The sequence below is a fragment of the Pseudorasbora parva genome, chromosome 19, assembly GCF_024679245.1.
Source record: "Pseudorasbora parva isolate DD20220531a chromosome 19, ASM2467924v1, whole genome shotgun sequence".
Lineage (NCBI taxonomy): Eukaryota > Metazoa > Chordata > Actinopteri > Cypriniformes > Gobionidae > Pseudorasbora > Pseudorasbora parva.
In genome coordinates, this window is record NC_090190.1 from 18,775,730 (window position 1) to 18,798,035 (window position 22,306).

General features: G+C 37.4%; 1 protein-coding gene across 4 annotated transcripts in view; it reads right to left on the reverse strand.

Annotated features, from left to right (window-relative positions):
* Positions 1 to 22,306, reverse strand: part of septin7a (septin 7a) — a 70,869-nt gene that overhangs the window by 27,492 nt on the left and 21,071 nt on the right. For all 4 annotated transcript variants that reach the window (XM_067424956.1, XM_067424955.1, XM_067424954.1 and 1 more), the window contains exons 4-8: positions 8,799 to 8,899; positions 8,524 to 8,658; positions 7,196 to 7,313; positions 4,907 to 4,999; positions 1,056 to 1,152 (exon numbers count right to left, since the gene is read on the reverse strand). In XM_067424956.1, coding sequence (XP_067281057.1) covers positions 1,056 to 1,152; positions 4,907 to 4,999; positions 7,196 to 7,313; positions 8,524 to 8,658; positions 8,799 to 8,899 — 544 coding nt within the window. The remainder of the gene's footprint in view (positions 1 to 1,055; positions 1,153 to 4,906; positions 5,000 to 7,195; positions 7,314 to 8,523; positions 8,659 to 8,798; positions 8,900 to 22,306) is intronic.

Below are 22,306 nucleotides of genomic sequence, written 5' to 3' on the forward strand. Positions count from 1 at the left end.
TGAGCTTTTGATATATAAAAGGTCACGGTATTAAAAGAATATCCTGTAAGTTTCAGAGCTGAAAACATCCTTGTTAGTCAAAGAAAAGCTTTTATAGACACCAGGCCAAGAAAAAGATCGTGTTCGCATCTTGACGTCATCGACTGACGAAACACCGCCTCTACAGAATAATAAGCACGTGGTTGAACTTTATTTTTAATAAAACAAATCTCAATGTTTGGAAAACCCAGTAAACCTATAACAAAATTATAATAAATTAAATTATGCCCAAATAATCTTAAAAAAAGAAACCTGATCTAAGTTTAATACAGTTATCATGTCTCCTTGTCATATGCCATTGCCATTATGATTATTAAAAAGAATTAAAAAAGAAACTCATTATTGCTGGTCTTTATTGATAATTACAAGTTTCGGTTACACTTTATTTTAAGGTGTCATTGTTACAATGTAATTATATATTTAAGTACTGAGTAATATTGATTAACTACATGTACTTACTATAGGGTTAGCTAGGATTAGGGTTTGGTTGATGGTTAGTTGCATGTGATTATAAATAAACAAATAAACAAATTATGCATAATATAGTGTAAATTACTATAGTTAGTAACTATATGTAATATATGTAACAAGGACATTGGAAATAAAGTGCTACCCAAGTTTCTTTAATGCTCTTATGACAGGAAATGTTTGGTAGACTGTCACTGGCAGAGTCCATCCTGAATGATTCATTTGAGGCTAGACATCATCTGGTGGATGTGTCACAAGTTAAAGCTTTCTGTGCTGTCAATGGTCAAAGGGACTGCTTTCTCATATTCAAACTGCACAATAAGAGGTACATTACCGCCCGTAGCAGAAACAATACATGACAGCAACAATAGCCTTAGCAAACAACACTAATGAAGCCAAACAACTATAGTCAGTCAATACACGCATCTCTCAGACTCAGCGTCACTGTGTTTGGGGAAAGATCTGCTGTGTACTAGAGTAGATCAACACCCTCAGGGTCTGTCCTACCCTACAAACACACACATCAAGGGGAGGCTTTCACCCCTTACCTTCTGCCACGCCCCATGGATACTGCCTCCCTCGTACACGTTTCCCATTGACCTCGATGATGGTGTTACTGCCGACCACAGCCAAGGGCAGACGGTCCTGAGGGACACAAAAAAACACATACATGTAACATACAGACATGTTTAAACCAAGAGAGACCGGGAACATCAGGTGGCTGATATTGACTTAATGTGTGTGTGTGTGCTCTGTGAGTGAGTGTGTCTCTGTGTAACCCATTTCCCTGATGGCCTGAATTAGGGAGCCAATATTTGAGAAGTTAGTGCAATTAAGTTAGCAGAACTAAAACGGCATAAACCATTGGTGGTGGCTGAGGAGATTCCCCCTTCTATATGTAAAGCGCTTTGGGTGTTTAGAAAAGCGCTATATAAATGTAATGAATTATTATTATTATTAAAATAAAATATACTGAATTAAAAGAAACATTAACTGAAATAAAATATAAAAAGACTTGAACTTTCAGATTGTCGCCAAGGAAACATTTATCATTTTAAGAAGCACTAAAGTAACTTAAAGCAAATAAACTAAAAATTAAAACAATAAAATAAAATTTGAAAATAAAATCTAATTCAAAATTATTAAATTCAATTCAATTCAATGATACTAAAAGAACAGTAACAGTTTCCACAAAAGCAGTTCATGAGTGTTTGGGATGGGTCAGGATGGTCAGCTTGACTAGTGATAATATTCTAGATTTTTTTTTTCTAATAGCAGTGCTTTATCTTTTAATCTAGATCAAGGGGATTCAACTAAAGAGGTCCGGTCTGTATATTTCCTTTTCACCAGACAATACTTTTTTAAAATTAAATTTGTTACATTAAGACCCCTACATGTTTGGCACATAGAAGGCCTTGAGACTGAGAAAACAAACTGGGGTTATGGGGGATGAAGGGTTTACCTCTTAAGAAAAGTATGGACCATTTTTATATTTTGTAATAAACTTTTAAAAACAAACTAGTAATCTATAACCAAAACTCTCATCATGAGAACAAAATAAAGTTAACTAGTTATTTCAAGTTTTTTGTCTTCCTTTGCCATCTCTAAATAATTTTCCAAATTATAACATTGTTTATGAAATGCTCTCTTAATATGCTTATTAATAATAATTAATAAGAGAGAGCGAGAGCGAGAGCGAGAGAGAGAGAGAGAGAGAGAGAGAGAGAGAGAGAGAGAGAGAGAGAGAGAGAGAGAGAGATAGGCAACGTGTACAGAGCAGAAAGGGCTTAAATTAACCATGTTTGGTTCTCGAAAAAAATATTAGAGGATGTAGGATCACCACAAATGACCCTAATCGCGCACACGTGTGTGTGTATCATTCCCTTGTTTTGACGCCCTGCACACTTTAAACTGTAGAAACAGTAAAATGACGCAATTATGTCCCGGGCCGCCATTTGAATTCCACTGGTCTAGATCTAAATATCCTTTACATTCACGCCCAACCAGGAGTGACTTGTTGTGAATCCGATCCAGTGTAATTTTAGCATTATTTAAACACTATTATAGTTGTATGGCTTTTATTTAGTTATTTTTAGTTTAGTCATTTTAAGTTTAGTTTCCTTTTTTAAGAATTTTTGTTGTGCTTTAGTCATTGTTAGTTATATTTTATACATTTTTCAATTTTAGTTTTATTTCAGTTATACATTTTAATACCTCTCCTTAAAGGGTTACTTCAGCAATTGGCATATGGTTTTCTATCAGTAGAAACCCTGGAGTATATTCGAATGATCGTGCTGAACTGATTTTGTGAAAAAGAACACAGTGAGAAAGTGATCCAGTCACAGTGATTCAGTAGCGGTGGCTTTGGGAATGGCCTCATAGGGCAGCGAAGCATTCTGGGAATTGTAGTCTTTCATCCCCATGAGACAAAAATCCATGTGCTGTCTTTTCTCAGTCTAGAAAGCACCAAATTCAAAAATGCCACATTTCTACTACATTAATGACCCAGTTTAAATACAGATTCATCCCAGCGCTGAAGTACTCCTTTAAAATAATTTCAGTTATATTCAGTTTTTAGTTTTCATATACCTTAAGATTTTCATCTAATATTTTAGATTTTATTTTAGATGTATTTCAATTAACAAAAGTAATTTGAAGTAGTTAAAGGGGGGTGAAATGCTGTTTTATGCATACTGAGCTTTTTACACTGTTAAAGACTTGGATTCCCATCCTAAACATAGACAAAGTAGTAAAAAACTAATGTTGGACGTTTGATGGAGTATTTCTGTGTTAAAAATACTCCTTCCGGTTTCTCACAAGTTTCGGAGAGTTTTTTTCGAGTATGGGTCGGCTTGACGTTAATAGAGCGGAAGGTCCTTGTATGGGCCGTACGGGCTCTTCTCCTGGTAGGGTGCGCGCGCGTGACTAGAGAGAGGAAATGCACGGCCATAAACACTCAGGTGCAGATCCAGTCGATCCAGGCGCCGCGCTCCACTTTATTCCTATGGGTGACTTCAACGCTTCAGCACAGCATTCCAGGAAGGCAGCGCTGCATTTGACCCGATTTGAACGCAGAAATGACGGGAAGCTTCCCAACATCGCTTCAGTTGCATCGCAAAGTGGATCTCCACACTCCAAGAAGAGTGTTTTTGACGGAGCAGACCCAGCGATAAAGGTTCGGTCCGTCTTTGGAAGCAGCCGGTGAGTAAAACTGCTTCAAATGTCTGTGCTGTTGGCTCGTCGCGTGAGTAAACGTCAGTAAATGACACGATCGCGTGGTTCGTCATTTAAATGCGCTAACGGACTCTATTGTTGTTCTATGTGCAAAACCGTTTTGCTTGCTACTGCTAAGGTCTAGTCGCTGCATACAATAGTCCATAAACCGAATCATGTCCTCATAAACTGCGAGTAAAGACACACAAATGTTGACAGGCCACTAAATACAGTACATACCACAGAGACGGACGTCCTGCTGTTGCCGTTTCTCCTGTTCAATTTATTTCAGCCTTCGAATGATTCTGGATCATTATCTGTGATAGCCATGAGTTTCTCCACGCTTGAGGACGTCACCGCTTTGTGCGCTTGTCATTCTTTAGCTCCGCCCACACGATACGCCTCCAGGCGCTCGTTTTTTTCCGGAAAGACTCGGTACAGTCTATATTTCTTTTATAAATATAATAAAACTAAAGACTTCTCGGAGATATGAAGGATGCAATACTACTCTATAGGTACTCAAGATTGACATGAGATTGACTGAAACTGAGTGTTTCACCCCCCCTTTAACAATAACATCACTAATCTGATTTATCTAATCTTCCACAATCAGTTTCGACTCATCTTTTTGTCCAAAATGGGAACGGATTTGGGATGGGAATCAAAAATGTAGTACAACTCGTCACTGTCAGGTGATTAAGACAACAAACGGGATCAAATACCTGGTTATCCAACCAGGCCAGAGTGTATAAGGCCTCAATATACTCTCAGCGAAGTTCTTCACTTATGACTAAACCGAAAAGAAAGTTGCGCAACGATAAACTGTCGGTCTGACACCAGCATTGCTGCTGGGAGTGGTGGTTAGATATGCATTTCATACGTGCTGAACGCTATCCTTCTTAACACAACAAAAACTCTGCAATTCAGCACAATACATGCTAGCAAGCTGATTTAAACCACTAAATTAAAACTCCAAGACACCTTTGACTTCGGAAACATTTAGTTTAAAATGACATCATAATCATTCGTTCTTATTTTTTTTAAAAGCATATCAGGGTTTAAAATCTATTCATCAGTATCTAATCATTCAACAACCCACTAAGTAGCACATTTTGAATGTCAGTATGGAAATCATTTATCAGCCATCATAATCTTAATCTTATTCACCTTACTCAAGAAGACTCACCTTAATCTTCTTCACTAGCTTGCTTTCCTCCTCATCATCAGTCTCTGGAAACTCGTAGATTTTGATCTTATGTTCCTGGATCTCTCTCATTATCTGGAAAAAGATGAAAACAAAAAGGACGGAATGAAAAATAAAGGATAAGATTGGTGCTTACAAGTAAAAAACTTTGTATCTCCAAGCAGGTTCTGAAGGCTCTCGGTGTCACTGGTTTGAGAGTCTATTTACTCTCAAAGGAGTCAGCAAAAACCATGTGTGGACAGATTTATCGCTCGTGTTATGATGTGTTCTCACTGCAGCCACTGTGACAGGCACACCAGTCACTTCAGATGTTTTGCAGATGTTAAACTGTCCCACGTGCATCATTTTTGACACTGGGAATGCTTTCATGATGCTGCGATCTGACATAATTCCTGTATCTTTATGTAGGGCTGTTCATCAGTGAGGTCAGTCAATATCAAACTGAATAGAAGCTCAATGTTTGCACATAATAAAGGGCTTATATAATGAAAACAAGATTTCCTTTGCTTTTAATAAATAAATAAATGTCAATGTACTATGTACACAGTGGCTCTGTTTCAAAACCTGGTGAGCTGCCTAACTAAAAAGTATTTTAATTTATCACAGGTGCAATGGTTGACACAAAGGCTTAAAGGGATAGTTCACCCAAAAATTAAAACTACCCCATGATTTACTCACCCCCTTTAAAATGTGGATCCATCCACCATAAAAGTAATCCACACTGCTCTGGGGAGTTAATAAAGGCCTTATGAAGTGAATCTATGGGTTTGTGTCCGTATTTATCCATGTTAAAATATCCATATTTAACACATTATAAAGTAAAATATATCGCTTCTGGCGGACTGCCTTCCGTATTTCAACTTGCGCAGAAAGTGTAATGCCTCTTGCATTTCAAAACGCTTATACTACGTCCAAAGTCATCAGGTGGCTGTTGGAAGCTAGATAATTTACTTTATAATGTGTGAAATATGGATATTTATTGTTCTTACAAAAACTCATAGATTTGCTTCAGACGGCCTTTATTAACCCTCCAGAGCAGTGTGGATTACATTTATAATGGATGGATGCACTTTTTCTGGGCTTCAAATCTTCGGCTGTTATTTACTGCCATTATAAAGCGTGGAAGCACCAGGACATTTTGCACCTGATTGTATTAGTCTGAAAGAAGAATGTCATAAACTTGGATGACTTGAGGGTGAGTTAATCATAGGCTAATTTTCATTTTTAGGTGAACTATCTCTTTAAGCAAAATTACGATGTGCTATAAGATATTGGGTCTCATTCACTAATAATTTCAGGTTTCAGTTGTTCCTACATTTTAGATTGTTTGTGAAAATATTTGTACGAAGATTTCACGCACAAAATCAAGAAAAAAATATTGATCTTCATTCAATATTAAAAAGCATACAAGTTTTGTCCACGCTTTTTGATCAACGCTGTTGTAATGTATTGGGAATCCAGAATGTGTATGCATCGACAGAAACATACATTAGCCTAACTCTGTCTGTCTGTCTGTTTTACATGTTGTTATTTTCAAGAAACCATATTATAGATGGGTCATCAAATTTGAGATGAACCGCGGTGCAAGTGTGTGCCGAACCGTGGGTGGAGAACTGCACGGTTCAGTTTTTTACAGAGAACTGTTCTACCCTAGTATATAAATATAATTTTTGTTTAACATTGTTGCCAGTCAGATATATTTTTGTAATAAATTAATGAATTATACTGATGATTATAATTGAATTGTACAACAGTAATATACTTCTGCAGTAATACTTGCCCTTAACACAGAATTCCACAGAATTCAAGGTGTTGCAGTAAGTCTGTTTGTTTCTGTTTGTAACTGACAGTATTTTTTTATTATGTTCCTCAATATGTTCTATAATCACATTTGTAAAATAACTTGTAGAGGTTAGAAATGTTTGGAATTATGTGAATGTTAAAAAGGGAGTTCTCTGCATTTCACAATGGATGTTATTTATGGTCCTGCACCACAGAATTAAAGCAAACAGTTCTGAGCCTGATGAAAATCTACATTTTTTAATTCCATTTGATGCAATGTTTAATATTGAATGACACATTTAGAGTAATTATGAAAAGCTGATACCAGCACCTATTCAGGATTCAGTAACGTGGCAAGGACGTGGTTACGTCTAAGAGTCATAGATTGGGTGGAAAATTATTCTAAAAAGCCTTGTTATAAGTGTGCTTTGGGAGGAGGAAAAACCCTAAAATCCACAGGAACAGTGTTTGGCATTAGCACACTCTCACCTGCTTCTTGAACTGTTGGCACTCCTCTGGAGTCAGTGTGTCTGCTTTTGCGATGAGCGGGATGATGTTCACTTTTTCATGTAACCGCTTCATGAACTCAATATCCAGTGGTTTCAGTCTGACAGACAGAGAGGGAAAGAGAGAACATGAGAGTTTAATGTTTCAAACTAAACACAGAGAATGAGTCCAAAAACAGACACATAGGTCTCCTCTGTAGTGCAGTAGTGAGGTATCACATTCGCACTGCTGTTTGGCAGCTTGGCTGAACTTGTAGCTCAGCTCGTAGTAAAGCCACATGTGCTGCGAGAAGAGCAATAAATAAATGGCAGGAAATTAATGTGTGCTTGTCCACTCAGGCCAGTGTAACTTTCACAGCTTTAGCCATCGCCATCACACACACACACACACACACACACACACACACACACACACACACACACACACACACACACACACACACACACACACACACACACACACACACACACACACACACACACACACACACACACACACACACACACACACACACACACACAAATATAAATATAAATATATATATAAACGCAATAGGAGAGAGCACTTTGACATTTCACCAGATTGACATTCTGAGGAACTGGGGTTAGGATTTCAAAGTAAGGATTAGTGATTTTTTGGCATTTCATCCTGTGAGAAACACTTGTGTGACCTGGTGCATTTCGATACAAAATTAACCACTACTGGGGAGTTCTGATTGGTTACCAAAACGCTGCTTTAAATGCTCAAGCTCTAGCAGGATGGATTCTGATTAGCTGTCAATGCTTTTATCATCAATGCTCATCAGCTGTCGAAACATTGAAACATTGCTCTGAAATTGAGTCCAATGATTTAGTTTCTCTGTGCTGTTATTGTTATAGCTGTGGCTTGAACTGCTATTTTTTAATATTGAGAACAATTTTTAGAACTATACCTTTATCGTTATCTTTATAGTTATCGTAACTGGTGTGAACGGCCCTTTAGTGACTTCAAGTATGACTTCAAAACCTCAAGTATGGGCAACAGTAACCTGTCTGACAAACACACTTCCTGGATGTGCACACAAAAACAGTCAGAGCATGACTTTAAGAATCATTGAAAGAATCTCTGTTTTAGGCCTGGTTTTGTTCATATGACCACTTGATGAGTACAAGATTTAACTTACACAAGTCATCTGACAACAACTTTTATCTTGTATTAAATTGCTGTTAGTGTAACAACTCCTAATGTACTTGGCTTCACTTCAGAGCTCACCTCAAAAAGCCCCTCCACACAAAAAAAACAAACAAACAAAACAAAAACGGAGTGCCTACCCATGACCAGAGGGAGCGATGAAGTACAGACAGCAGTGCACTCGGCTGTCGGGCATCTGGCGTCTATTGACGCGTGACTCTGCGTTGAGGTAATCCTCAAATTTGCTGTCAATGTGGTCGGTGACAGGCTGCCAGCTACAGAACACATAATCGACATTGACAGTTAACATTGGGAGATGGTTAATTTGTTTATTTTACATTTCATTTTTAATGCCAATATGAGGAGACGCTCAGCTGTTTACACGAGATGCAGAAAATACACAAAAATCACTCACCAGTTACTGTTATCAACGGCATCTCCAAAGCCTGGCGTGTCCACGATGGTGAGCAGCAATTGAACTCCACCCTCTTTAATCAGCACCTTAGACTGCTCCACCTGAAAAGAACAAAAAGCATGACAACACACGTCACATGACCATAAAGCAACAATAACTGAAATCTCTACTAGCAAAACACACACACAAAAAAAGAACAAAATCATAAATATAGATTTTTAAGTTAATTTAGGAGTCAGGACTTTATGATAATTCATAAAACAAAGCACAACATACAAAGCAAAGCAACGCAAATGAAAACAATTCGGACTGATAAAACTTAAAGGGTTAGTTCACACAAAAATTACAATTCTGTCATTACTTCCAGAATCCCGTGAGATCTCCGTTCATCTTCGGAACACAAATGAATCAGCGTATCGATTCTCGATTATCAAAGCGCTGATTCGATAGATACACTGATTCATGACGGTTCAAATCTTCACCAAGCAGTGTTTTGAAATCAGCCATCACTATACATGTCATTATTTAGGTTTTTTGCGCACAAAAACTATTCTCGTCGCTTCATAAAATGATTGTCGAGCCACTGTAGTGAGATGGGCTTTGTAATGATGTCTTTAGTGCCTTTATGGGTCTTAAGAGAGGAAATGACATTGTGGCCAATGGAGGCCTTTCTGAGCCATCGGATTTCATGCCGACGGCATGCGAAAATGTCTTCATCTGTGTTCCGAAGATGAAGGAAGGTCTTACGGGTCTGGAACGGTATGAGGGTGAGTAAATTAATAACAGAATTTTCATTTTTGGATGAACTAACCCTTTAAGGCCAGTTCACAGCAAATCCAATGTGACCAAAACACCCGCTAATTCTGATGCATATGTATTCATTATTCTCTGGAAAAAGTTTGCATTCATACACTTAAATGCAAAAAAATAAAATAAAATACTGATTGTACATATATTATTTTCATTTAAATACAGTCAGCAATTGCTTATCATAATGTCATATCTCTCCATATTCACTCCAATTGTTTGTACCGTCAATGTACTCAAAAACCAACATGTTCAGCTCAATGTCTTTCTTAAATAACAGTTTTGGACACAATCTAAAGCTAAAGTCTTACTTGTGTACAGGTTTTTGTACTATTTATAAGGGGTTCATTTTTGCCTTAAAATGCTGTAAAAAAAAATCAACTAAACAGACCTTTAGCTTACAATCAGGATGCTAATACAAGTCCCAAGTCCTAAACTGAGCACAGTATCTATTAGATCTACATGAATGAGCTGTTTTCAGAGAACTGATTTGAAGCAGATACTATGTAAACAGCATGAGAGCCAACACTCGTGATGAGCACATACCCTCATGTTTCCATTCAATCATGAAGTCAATATCAGGGTCTGCAGGGCTCAAAACAACCATTCAGAGGTTTTTATATGAACAATTAAGTGCAGTAAAAAGGGAAAGCAAAGATTTTCTGCTTCTGATATAATTGTGGGACAGCTGATTGACATTAAGCCTAACCTTGACCTAGGGCTGGGCGATAAAACGATAACGATAATTATCACGATATAATTTACCTCGATAAAACGATAACAACAGTTCGATAAATTCTCGATATAATGCTTACACGGTATGCGTAACGCTGCGCATGTGTATTGCAGACCGGGCTTCTGGTTGCTGCACGCGCTATTTAGAGTCAGTGGCTGACAGGCTTGGAGGATCGGAGTGAAGTGGAGCGAGAAAAATGAGCGATAGTGACGAAAACTCAGAGCTCACGACCAGCTCGGAGGACACAGATATCGTTGACAAGTTAGTTAGCTCAACTTCAGTGGTTTGGAGAGATTTTGGCGATCCATCCGACATAAAACAGCGACGTACGTGGACTACATGCTTATCATAGGTTCACGTTCACCACACGGAATTATTTAATTATTAAATTATCCTGCTTCTTCGAAGTTCTTCCATATAACATTGAGCCCAACACAGAGGTAAATCTACATTAACTACATTCACACACAGGCTTATTACCTTGTTAGTTGCGGTGGGTGACTTACAGCAAGCTAACGCTAACTGTACCAAACTATAATCACTAAAACATCGGACTCGTACATGATCGCTATCATAATTGTTTGTCTTTGGTGATGTATTAATGACTCAGCATCGCCTGTATCAAAGAGAAATAATGTCATCCGACTTTAAATGAATAAAATAGACTAGACAGCCTTACTGGAGATCCACAAATACTGAACTTTGCTCTCTCCCTTCTCTTGCGACCAGCCCACTGTCGGTGTGTGTGTGTGTGTCGGTGAGAGAGAGAGAGATGCACAGTGGACCATTTTTTTTGCCCGTTTGCGTTTTTAGTGTTTTACTACTTACACAATAAGTAATGGAATTATTGATATACAGTGTAGAGTAAAAAATGCTGACCACAATTAAGATTTTAATAAATAAATCTACCTTAGTTTTAATAAATTGTTCACCTGTTTGGGAAGTGTTTGTCATGTTTTGACAATAAAGGATAGTTTAAAACCACAGTTAACTGTCTGTTTTCTACATATTTCACTCTGGAGCAAAAATATGTCTTTAAACTTTAAAGAGATTTTAGATTTTACATTTATCGTGATATTTATCGATATCGACTGATATGGAACATTATATCATGATAATTTTTTTGGGCCATATCGCCCAGCCCTACCCAAGTTTTTAAACTTTAGCATAACTTGCTCTATGGACAAGAATGATACCTCAAATAAAGTTGGGAAATCTAGTCTAACTCTTCTATCAATAATAGGCCCTTTAAACATATTGTGAAACAGTCCGAGCTCAACAGATTCAGCCCACATGTGTGTAACCTCAGCTAAAAGAAGCTAAAGCCCACACCTTTCCATGAGCACCATAAAGCAGCTGTGGTCTGAGACTGTGGCTTCTGGGTTTGGGTTGTTCAGGGCTGCATTTTATGATTTCCTCCTAAACAGCCCTCTGCGTTCCACAGCTCGGACAGACACCACTAAGCCCAGTGCAGGACATTCATTTCATGAAGCACAACCTCCAAAAATAAAATAAAAACATGGCCAATGTTGTCTTCCAAGCAACATGAAAGGATGATCTACACTCATCCTGAACTGAGGCTGTTTTTAGAGAGCACGCAGGACATCTGTCCTTCATGCTGTGATAAAAATTCAGTTAAAAATTAAATTTTATTATTTTATTTTTTTTAACTTTTTAAATATCAGGTAAAAGAATTATAAATTTACTGCACACACCGCAAAGTTGTAAAGTTGAAAGTGCACAATAAATAAAGCTACTACAACCAAAAAGAAAGAGTCGATTCTGAACGCCTACATAAGTTGTTTCTTGTTTGTATTTCGAATCTCACTGTGTGACAGTTCTACATCACTAGATAAAACATTTGCATCATGCCTGTCTACTTTGTACATTGTCTGCCCATGAACGATTTGACCAGCCCTCAGATGCAACATTTTACTGACGACTGCTTCTCAAATCTGGGGATTTGCAAACCGCTTGCTCTTGAAAGATGGGTCAGTACCCAGTTTATTTGGACCAGCTTGCTCCTCCGAATCGCAACCTATATATTTTCTACCGTGTGTTCAAAATACATAGTTTTGTGTTTTATATTGTGTACATTTCCAGCAAACCGGCTCACTCTTTACGGTCTCACTAAAATAGTTCTAAGCAGCTATGGGCCACTATTCACTAAAACTGTCACTACATTTTTTTATTTATTTTCCAAATGTTTTGTAATGGATTCATTTTAAATTGATCAATTTCCAATTATTTTAAGGTAAATGTCAGGAGAAATAAATCACTGTAAAAAAAAAATATATATAATTATATGTAATAATATTTTAATAAAGGTTGTCGAGTCTCAAAAAATGTTCATTGTATTAACTCAAAATTTTAATTTCAATGAACTCAAAATTAAGGCAACCAGTTAACGTTTTTTCTAAATATTTTTTTACAGTGTATACATTTAATTGCAGCAATGGCTGTGTTATTTACTATCTAATTAAATATTGTGATATGTATACCAGCTTAATATCGGCCACAGTGCTCTTTACAATATCTGCTCTGGCCATCAAAAAAACCTATAATTCAGGTGTAATCTCATTCTACGTAAAACCTCACAAAGCATTGAATGGCTTATTTTTAAAAATTGGAATGGGAAAGGGCAAAATGAACATTCTTCAAATAAATAAATAAATAAATAAATAAATAAATAAATAAATAAATATATATATATATATATATATATATATATATATATATATATATATATATATATATATATATATATTTATTTTTCCAAGACAGACAAAATTAATTAGCAAGTAAATCCTGACAATTTGATTTTCCTTGAATATCCTTTTGCTAAACATACTCTCTCCTTTAGGCAGCGTAGTAGCAACATGAGAGCACATTGACTACATTTCTTTCTTCTTGGTCGAGGTGTTGTTTTCAAAATCCTTAGCACTAGCTGAGAGGCCAAGAGGATGTTTTGAAAACATGAGCAAGACGATGCACTACAGCGTACGTGCAGCCACCAAAGATCTGTCATTCAGTAAATTACCAACTCCACAGAACCAGGGAAAGAAAAACAACACATGCAGAAATTATTTGAAGGCTAGGAATGTAGGAGAAATTGCTCTATCAGGAGGTCGTCGGCTCTGGAATGCAAACAGTCTTTTTTCCAGGCGAGCGTGACGATGCCTGCTGCCGCACACCTGCTGCTGGGCGTGTGGCGGATTCCTGTCTGTGGTCAGGTTCATCAAACTACACTGTTCTGGTGAGCAATTCCACTCATGTCTCACTCTGACCAACATAAATCAAATGCAATGCGCATAATAATGCTGACCTCTGACCTTAAATGCTGAAGTGCAGAGACCTGCTAATCTATAAAATGCAACAAAAACAAGTCACATTCTAAGACATGTTTCATATATATATAAATAGTTAAATTTGATGGACAATGTCATTGTGGCCAGCAGGGCTAGGCCAAGAGCTGTGGGAGCGAAGGCCGGTGGCGTGAGTGCTAATGACTGTCATCTCCATGCCACACTGATCTCGAGTCCCATGGATGAGCTCTGGAAGGATAAAAGGTCACCCTTGAGTGGCTTTCGCTTTTTGTTTTGTTTAAACTTTAAGATGAAAAATTAATATCGGTCCATCATTTTTATCGTTTTATTTTTATATTCCCTTTCATGAAATGTGTAATCTAGTGTTTGGGAATGTAAACATGGTCTACGTCACTAGATAAGGCAATTGCATAATGCCCGTCTATGTTCTATGAACAACTTGACCGGCCCTCAAACACGTAATTTTAAACAACGACGACTTCTCCAGTCTCGGAGTTCATTGTGGAATTTTCAAAACGCTTGCTCTTGAAATATTGGTCAGTACCTAGTAAACCTGTTGTAGGAATAGGGGTGTCGAAATTAATTGTTTCTTCGATGCATCGCGATGCGGCTTTAAAAAGATTCAAACGGTCATGAATCAGTGAATCGATCAATGATTCGGGTTGCCAATGTCATGTGATTTCAGCAGTTTGACACGTGATCCAAACTGCTGAAATCACGTGACATTGGCAACCCGAATCATTGATCGATTCACTGATTCATGACCGTTTGAATCTTTTTGGAGGAACACGGAAGAGAAGACAATGCTAAATAAAGTCATAGTTTTTTATATTTTTGGACCAAAATGTATTTTCGATGCTTGAAGAGTCTTTAATCAACCAACTGATGTCACATATGGACTACCTTGATGGTGTTTTTATTAGCTTTCTGGACATGGACAGTAAAGGGGGCAAAGGCTGCAAATGCTCTGGGACTAAAATATAAAATATCTTAAACTGTGTTCTGATGATGAATGGAGGTCTTACGGGTGTAACATTAGGGTGAGTCAATAAAGACATACGGTAAATTTCATTTTTGGGTGAACTACCCCTTTAATGAAGAGATACTTGTCTGCGGCGATGCATGCTGCGGTAGCGCTGTCGTATCTGGCACTATATTCACACTATATTCACACTCTTAAGTAGGGACCTCCAAAACAATATCAGGAGGCTTTAAAATAGTGTAATAGGGCACTTTAAAAGTATAGATTTATTTGGCTTGACATGAAACATTTTTAAAAGACAAAAAAACAGTTCCACTGTGTCTCAGGGAATTATTTTGTGTGCTGACACGGCACTAAAACAGGCACCCACAGAGGTGCACCGCAGAACATTTGGGGTGAAGTTTGGGTTGGCATGTCAAACACTAGAGCTTATAAATGACAAGTGCAAAGACAGACAACACTTTAAATGTGATTTATCACCTAGCAAGACACCTTGCTTACCACATGCCTGTAAAACGGTCCAAACGAGACACCTTGCCCCAGTAAAAAGAAAAACTCTGACTTCCTTTGTCTGTACAGCAGACCACATTTGTTTCCATCAGACGCATACTACTCCATTTCATCACAACCATTCGTCTCTCAGAAATTAAACAAAAAAAAGTGATACAAACCACAATAAAAACTCTCTGAGAAACATGCAAAAGTTCTCACCTTTGCACTTTCAATAGTCTTCATAATATGATCTCCAACAAACATCTACCATACAGCAGTAAATTATGTTTGGATGATTCTATATGTAAAGACTGACTGACAATATGACTAATCCACAGATTTATATCAGTCCAGTGTTTACAAGTTTACAGGTAGCTAGTGAAAGGTAAAACCTAGTCATTGAATTGTGCGAAGCTTGTGAAGTTCAAAGCACTGAATCTAGCACAGCATTGGTATATTTAAGAGAACTGATTGAAGATGACACCCTATACAAGGCCAATACCCCTGGGCACTGGAAGTAAACATCAAAGCAGAAGCTGTGGTCCTAAATTTCGTCCAAGCCAGAGTGTAAACATTTCAAAAAGGGTTCACTTCCCTGAGAACGGTCTAAATCCTTTCGATAAATTGGCCCTCAATGATTCATTCAAACAAATTAGGTATTTTGGTTCAAGTAAAGCGCTCGCAAAATGGTAGCCAATACTGTAGAAGGACATTTACACAAAACAATTGAACTGTGGAATGGGAAAAAGTTTGTTTGAACAAAATTAGTTCATCCAGAAGCATGTCTGTGGAAAGGGGGTGTGTATGTACGAACACTTAAATCCTAAATCCATTGATTTCAAGGCATTGCAAAGATGCAGAGGACAAACAAAAGGGTAACCAAAAGTTTTACAGCAATGCAGTTTGGTATTTGTTGACCAATAAGAATTTTAGACAGGCCGGTCCAGTTGTGCTTTTGGAAATACAATTGGCTGTATTCTAGCTTCCCTTTCCACACCCTTTAAAAAGGACTGCACACATTCCTATGCTCAGTACAACTTCACTGCAGACATCACATTTTGGTAACGTTCTGATGAATTTAAGAAGTTGCCATGGAGTGATATGGGTCCTGTACAATATGGAAGAGCAAAAATGAGCATGCGGCGACATGTAGATGATATAGCACCACTGTTAACCAGCTATGCTGAGAAACCAGAAAGACAGAGTTCCCTCTGCAGCCCTCTGATTCCTCTGAAAATAGATGAGTGAAGACACATGCTGCAGGCACCAACTGAAAAAACATTTGGCTGGGTTTGACGGCACTAAGGAAGGCTCAGACAGAGAAACTATGGAGCTGTGATGTCTATTCAAACATGCAGTTTTAACATACTTTTCTGAAGACTTCAACCGTTTATTCACGCGACAGTGACAATGATTTATAATGGAAAAAGAACATAAATAACTACATGGGCTCGATATTCACCTTGCCATGTCATAACCTGCCTTTGCCAAGAAACCGCAAGTCTAACACAATCCATGGTGCTTCCTCATAATACTTCCTGTGTATGATTTTTTTATCACATACGTCTTCAGACCTGGCAGCCTGAAACAACACTCGACTGTGTAGCTCAAGAAAGCAGCTGGACTTACTCACTGTGAAGTGAGCTCTAAAAACATACTTTCAAAACCCTGCACCCCTCGACCAGAGATTTTCCATGATTTTCCCTCAAGCTTTTCTGTTGTTTGAGTAACTAGATCAAAATTCTTGACAATTTTATATAGATTGTCCTAGCAGATGAACCATTTCAATAGAAAAGATGTAAAAGGAAATGTATACTTTTTTATGGTTAACTCATTTGCATGACTTATAAAGGCCTGGATATCACAAAACCTGATATTTCCAGATGTTTCACTTAGAACATCTCAATCAATTTTCAAGACTGTCTGAGCATGTGACTCAACAAACAAGCATGTGATTGATTCTTGAGATTAAAAGTCATTGTAAGCACACCTTTTCATGTATATATCCAGTTTCATACACGTGTCAGATGACATAGGAGAAAAAACCTAAATCCAAATTGTGTTAAGATACATACAGCAAACTATAATACATGTAAACGGGCAAATCTGTTGTTGTTTTTAGAAATTAACAAATTTGTTTCTTATTTGTTACTGTTGAAATCTGAAATTAATATTTTACAAAATGAAATACAGTTTCAAAAGGAATTATGACATTTCTAAGGAATAATAGACAATGACTGCGGAATAAATATTAAAAAATAATAACAATGTACTGCCGACATGGTAATAGTCACGACGCAAAACAGTTGTGCAACTGTTTCTAATAATTCCATGGCCCAGAGTCAATAATTCCGCTTATTCTACAGTTACCATACCTCAAGACATTGTTCAGATGGTTTATTTTAAGACATTTGTCACATTCTCTTTCTTAAAACTTGTGTGGAGGACTAACAGCACACAATTAGTTTCTCTGTGTGTGTGTGTGTGTGTCTGCATTTCAGGGAATTTAGCTAGAAAACCATAGGAAATAGTTAGTCATTTTTATCCTATATTGGTTGTTATTTTGCTTGTCCACTGTATTTTTAAATGACTGAAATAATTTGCCACAGTGGTATGGAACTGTAATGTGGTCAAGACTTCCTGGAACTACTTTAGCTGTGCATTTCCTGAAAAATAACTGTACACCTTTTATCATGTCACCCAATCAGTGTTAAGCATTCAACAGCCTCACAGTATAAAATTCCAATTACTATATCCAATCTATTATAAAAATTGGACTCACTTTATAGGTGGCCTTAACTACTATGTACTAATATTTTAATTAATAATTTGATACAATGCAACAACTGCTGGAGCAACAAATACAAAAAGAAGCATCACAATGATCCGAGGTGTGATCACCCAGCCCATGTCTTCTGTCTTACGAAACAATTCTATATCAATGATATCATCCTGATAATTACACCACACCAATGTAATCACTCAGCAACTATGCACAAACGGTGGGAACATCTTGATATATAACTGTTTTATAACCGTCTGAAATTCCATCTGTGACTGGACTGGAGTGGGAAACAAAACACAGTTATGATCCGCTGATTTTTATTGGTCTTTGTACTTCCTGTGTTTATGGAAAAAAAGTTATAATATTTGCCAAGCCACAAACTGTCAGCAGCTGACGTGGGCTGTCCTCTTCTCACCTGACCTTATGCAGTCAGTTAAGGCGGTGAGAAAGTCTCGATAAATGTCTCAAGCTATTGTCAGACATATGGTGTCAGAAATGGCAACAGAAACCAAGCAACTTTAGAGCATCATCAGCACCAGCCCCGATGAAGTTACTAATTTGGGGTGTGGTTTTTAGTCATCATCCCATTTGTAATGCATTTCAGGACTCGACAATAACATACTTCTCATTCGAACAAGTAAAACTGGTGCATTTAAAGTCACAATGAAACGAGTTTTAACACAACTTTTCTTCAGTATTGTGACGTGCATTCAAGTGTGACAGATTATTGGGAAAAAGACAGGGACTTGGTTTTGTTCATTGGTTGTTGATGTTGGATTTAGAGGTGTGGCTCATGATGCAATCAAAAATGGAGGCAAATGAATGCGAGTTTGCAATGACAGGGTTTAATTGGACTTAATGACTAGATAAATCCAGGATACCTCACCAGAGAAAAGTCTGTTGTTTCACACATAAAAAAGAAAGAGTTATGACATTTTGATTAAACATTACAAGGTTCAAAAATTAAAATACATAAATAAATCAATATAGTATTACTATAGTGTCACTTTTCTAGCTAACTGAGCGTATGGATGTTGAATAGCCTTCTTGAAGTAAATGTAACATTAACCCTTGGTTAATGGTGTTCGGGTCTGCTGGACCCGTTTTCATTTTTTATCAAAAGAAAAATGATATGATTAATTATTTTTTTTAACTGAGACTCATATGGTTTATGAGGACATAAATATGTAAAATGACATTGGTATTACAACGTAAACATGGTTTATGACGATATCTGTGTCCTCACACTAAAACATACTAAATGGTGTTTTTTGAAATTCAAAAAATGCCGAAAGTTTTCTGTGATTAGGAGGTTTAGGGGTAGGGTTGGTGTAGGGGGATAGATTATACAGTTTGTACATTAGAAAAACCATTATGCCTATGGAGGCTAACCATACACCACATATCCAAGTGCGTGTGTGTGTGTGTGTGTGTGTGTGTGTGTGTGTGCGTGCGTGCGAGAGATTGTGTGTAAGTGTGAGAGAGTGCAATAATGAGTTTTGTTTCTACCCCTGCCGTTCCCACATGAGGTTGCAATTCTTAAATGTGATCTAACAAAGGTACAGAAAAAATATTAACCATATATGCTGTATATATTGCTTGTAATTGGGATGAAGAAGTAAACATCTGTTGAGTATTTTAACATACATTTTTTGATTGTGTTGAATTAAAAACCCAAAAATGCTACACTAACACTAGCTGAGTAACAAAAATATGAACACCACACAAGGGTTAAGTCACGGTGAAAAACGGTGTACTGACATCTTTCCATGGTTGAAACAACATGAGGTAAGGTAATTGGCACAGTAGGTTGGTACTGAAGGGTGGAGCTAGACTCACAGAAGAACGCTTATTGTCACTTTCACATGCTTTTCCAGCTGTGTTTTTCCTTGCAATGTGTCTTTTTACAAACAGCCACATGCCGATAAGCAAGAACAAGATCTGCTGCATGTCGTCTATTGTCGTTTACTCTGTTAATTTCTTTGCGTAAGAATTATGTTGATCGCTACACCCCACCTATCCGGGTACCGTTGGCAGTGCTAACGCAAGCCAGATAAGAGTTTATGGACCCAAATCGTACTGTACTGAATGCTACCGCTCTGTGGAAATGATCCATTATAATCCGATTGTAAACAGACCAGTTGTTCAGTTGGAATACATTTTTTTTTTTAAATCACATGCAACCACATAAATCGGAATGAATTGGCCAAATACGATTAAAATTTTATTCAGATAAGGGGACTTTGCAGCATATTTTGAATGATTGAATGGTAATGCAATATTGGACCCTTGGGTGGGGCGCAGAGTTAAAATGGTTAATCCGAACGAGAGGACATGTAAACACTTGATCGTATTGAAACCCAAAAACTGACGAGTACTGTGCATTTGCAATGATGTTGAAATGGTGTATTGATGTTCTTCCAACCCTATCAGATGGAGTGTGTAGCCTTTTATTTCTTAAACAACCATGTAGGAAGACACATCATGGCCATGTTCCAAGATGACAACGACACGATTCATCAGGCTCAAATTGCAAAAGAATGGTTGGGAGGGAGCATGAAGAATAATTTTTACACATGAAATAAATAACATTTATTTCCATCAAGAGGTCCATTCCTTTTTGGTCAAGATCTTCCAAGAGTCTAGCACTCTGTAAAGTTTACTCCAGCACATCCCAAAGACTTGACTTAATTTAAGGTCTGGACTCTGAGGTGCCAATTCAATTAAATGAAAATGATTCTTCATGCTCCCTCTCCCAACCATTCTTTCACAATTTCATTGATTTTGATCAATAACTTTAATTTTATACTGACTTTGTCACGATCAAGTGCTTGAAAAGAGATCACAGGACAGTGCTAAGACCATAAAGTAGTTTTGAAAATGAACTAAATGTCATTATTGACTTTCAAAAAGGTCAGTGCTTGAGTTATCCAAGCTCCACTGAAAAGGTCGAGCAGAACGGAGGATAAAGACGTGATGAAGAGCTTCACTGCTCCTTCAAGCATCTCTTGTCAGAGTTTGATATCACAGAGGGCAAAACCGCTGCTGTCGGTTCAGATATCCGCAGGTATGAAGGTCTGGACACATCACTGCTCTGCCAAACCCTCAGCTTTCAACACACTCATATATCTGACCGCAAAACTCTGCAGTACATTTTTTACACCAGTATTTCATTTCAAATGTTGTCAGACATGTTCGCTTACTGACGATTAGCAGTATTGACATACTACTTGAGAATAATTCAAACAGACAAACTGCTGTATTGAGGAATTGAACAGACATCACACAGTCATCTTTCAACCTGTCACAACGTATTCACAAGCTCAATAGCAAACATATCCAGTTAGAGCTGCCAACACTTTACATAAACAACATAACTGGTCTCAATGAGTGCTGCCAAATAAACACACAGACCTGAAATAGTCAGGACACTGATGCCAGACCACAGAGTGGGTGGTTAGCGTGTGCCATCATAATCACAGCTATTACACACACACACACACACACACACACACACACACACACACACACACACACACACACAGATGGATCTTGAACTCTTCAGTTTGAGAAGAGTGACGCAACAGTGTGAAACGTCAGTGATGAAGCTTCTCTTAGTTCCTGCATAAATCACTAACATACTAATTCTCTGACTCACTTCCCAGAATTCTCTGAGGCAAACAACCATACACAAGTTCATTGTGCAGGACAGCACAGAGACCAGAGATACCATCGGTTTTATCTGACAGCAGAGGCTTCAGATTCTTAGACTGGTATTTCATCAGCATGTAAACTCATTTCACGCACTAAATTGTAAAATGCAATTTATTGGTAAAGCTGCATTTTCAGCATCATTACTCCAGTCTTCAGTATCACAAGATCCTTCAGAAATCATTCCCGTATGCTCAAGAAAACATTTCTTATTATCAATGTGGAAAACAGTTGTGCTGCTTGCCTTTTTTGTGAAAACATTGATACATTTGTGTTTAGGATTATTTGATGAGTCCTAAAAAACAACAACAAAAAAAACCATAAAACTGAGCAATAATTTCACCTATATTGCCCCGTCCTAGTCTGTAGTCAATCTTAGAAAAGACAACATTTAATGTTATATAATATAGTATATAATGTTTATATAATATAGTTTGTGCAGTGAATATAAATAATGTAAATCCCCTAATATATACACAGTAGTCTATCATAAATAGATTTATACTTATGAAATTGTGCTGGAATATTTTATTACAGTCGATTTACATTACATTACAAATACTTTTTAAATTGCATTTATATGCAGATTTTGACCTGTGCAAATGACACACTGATGCATGACAGCAATTAGCAACAGTTGCTAATGCATCACAGCTGTTCATATCTACA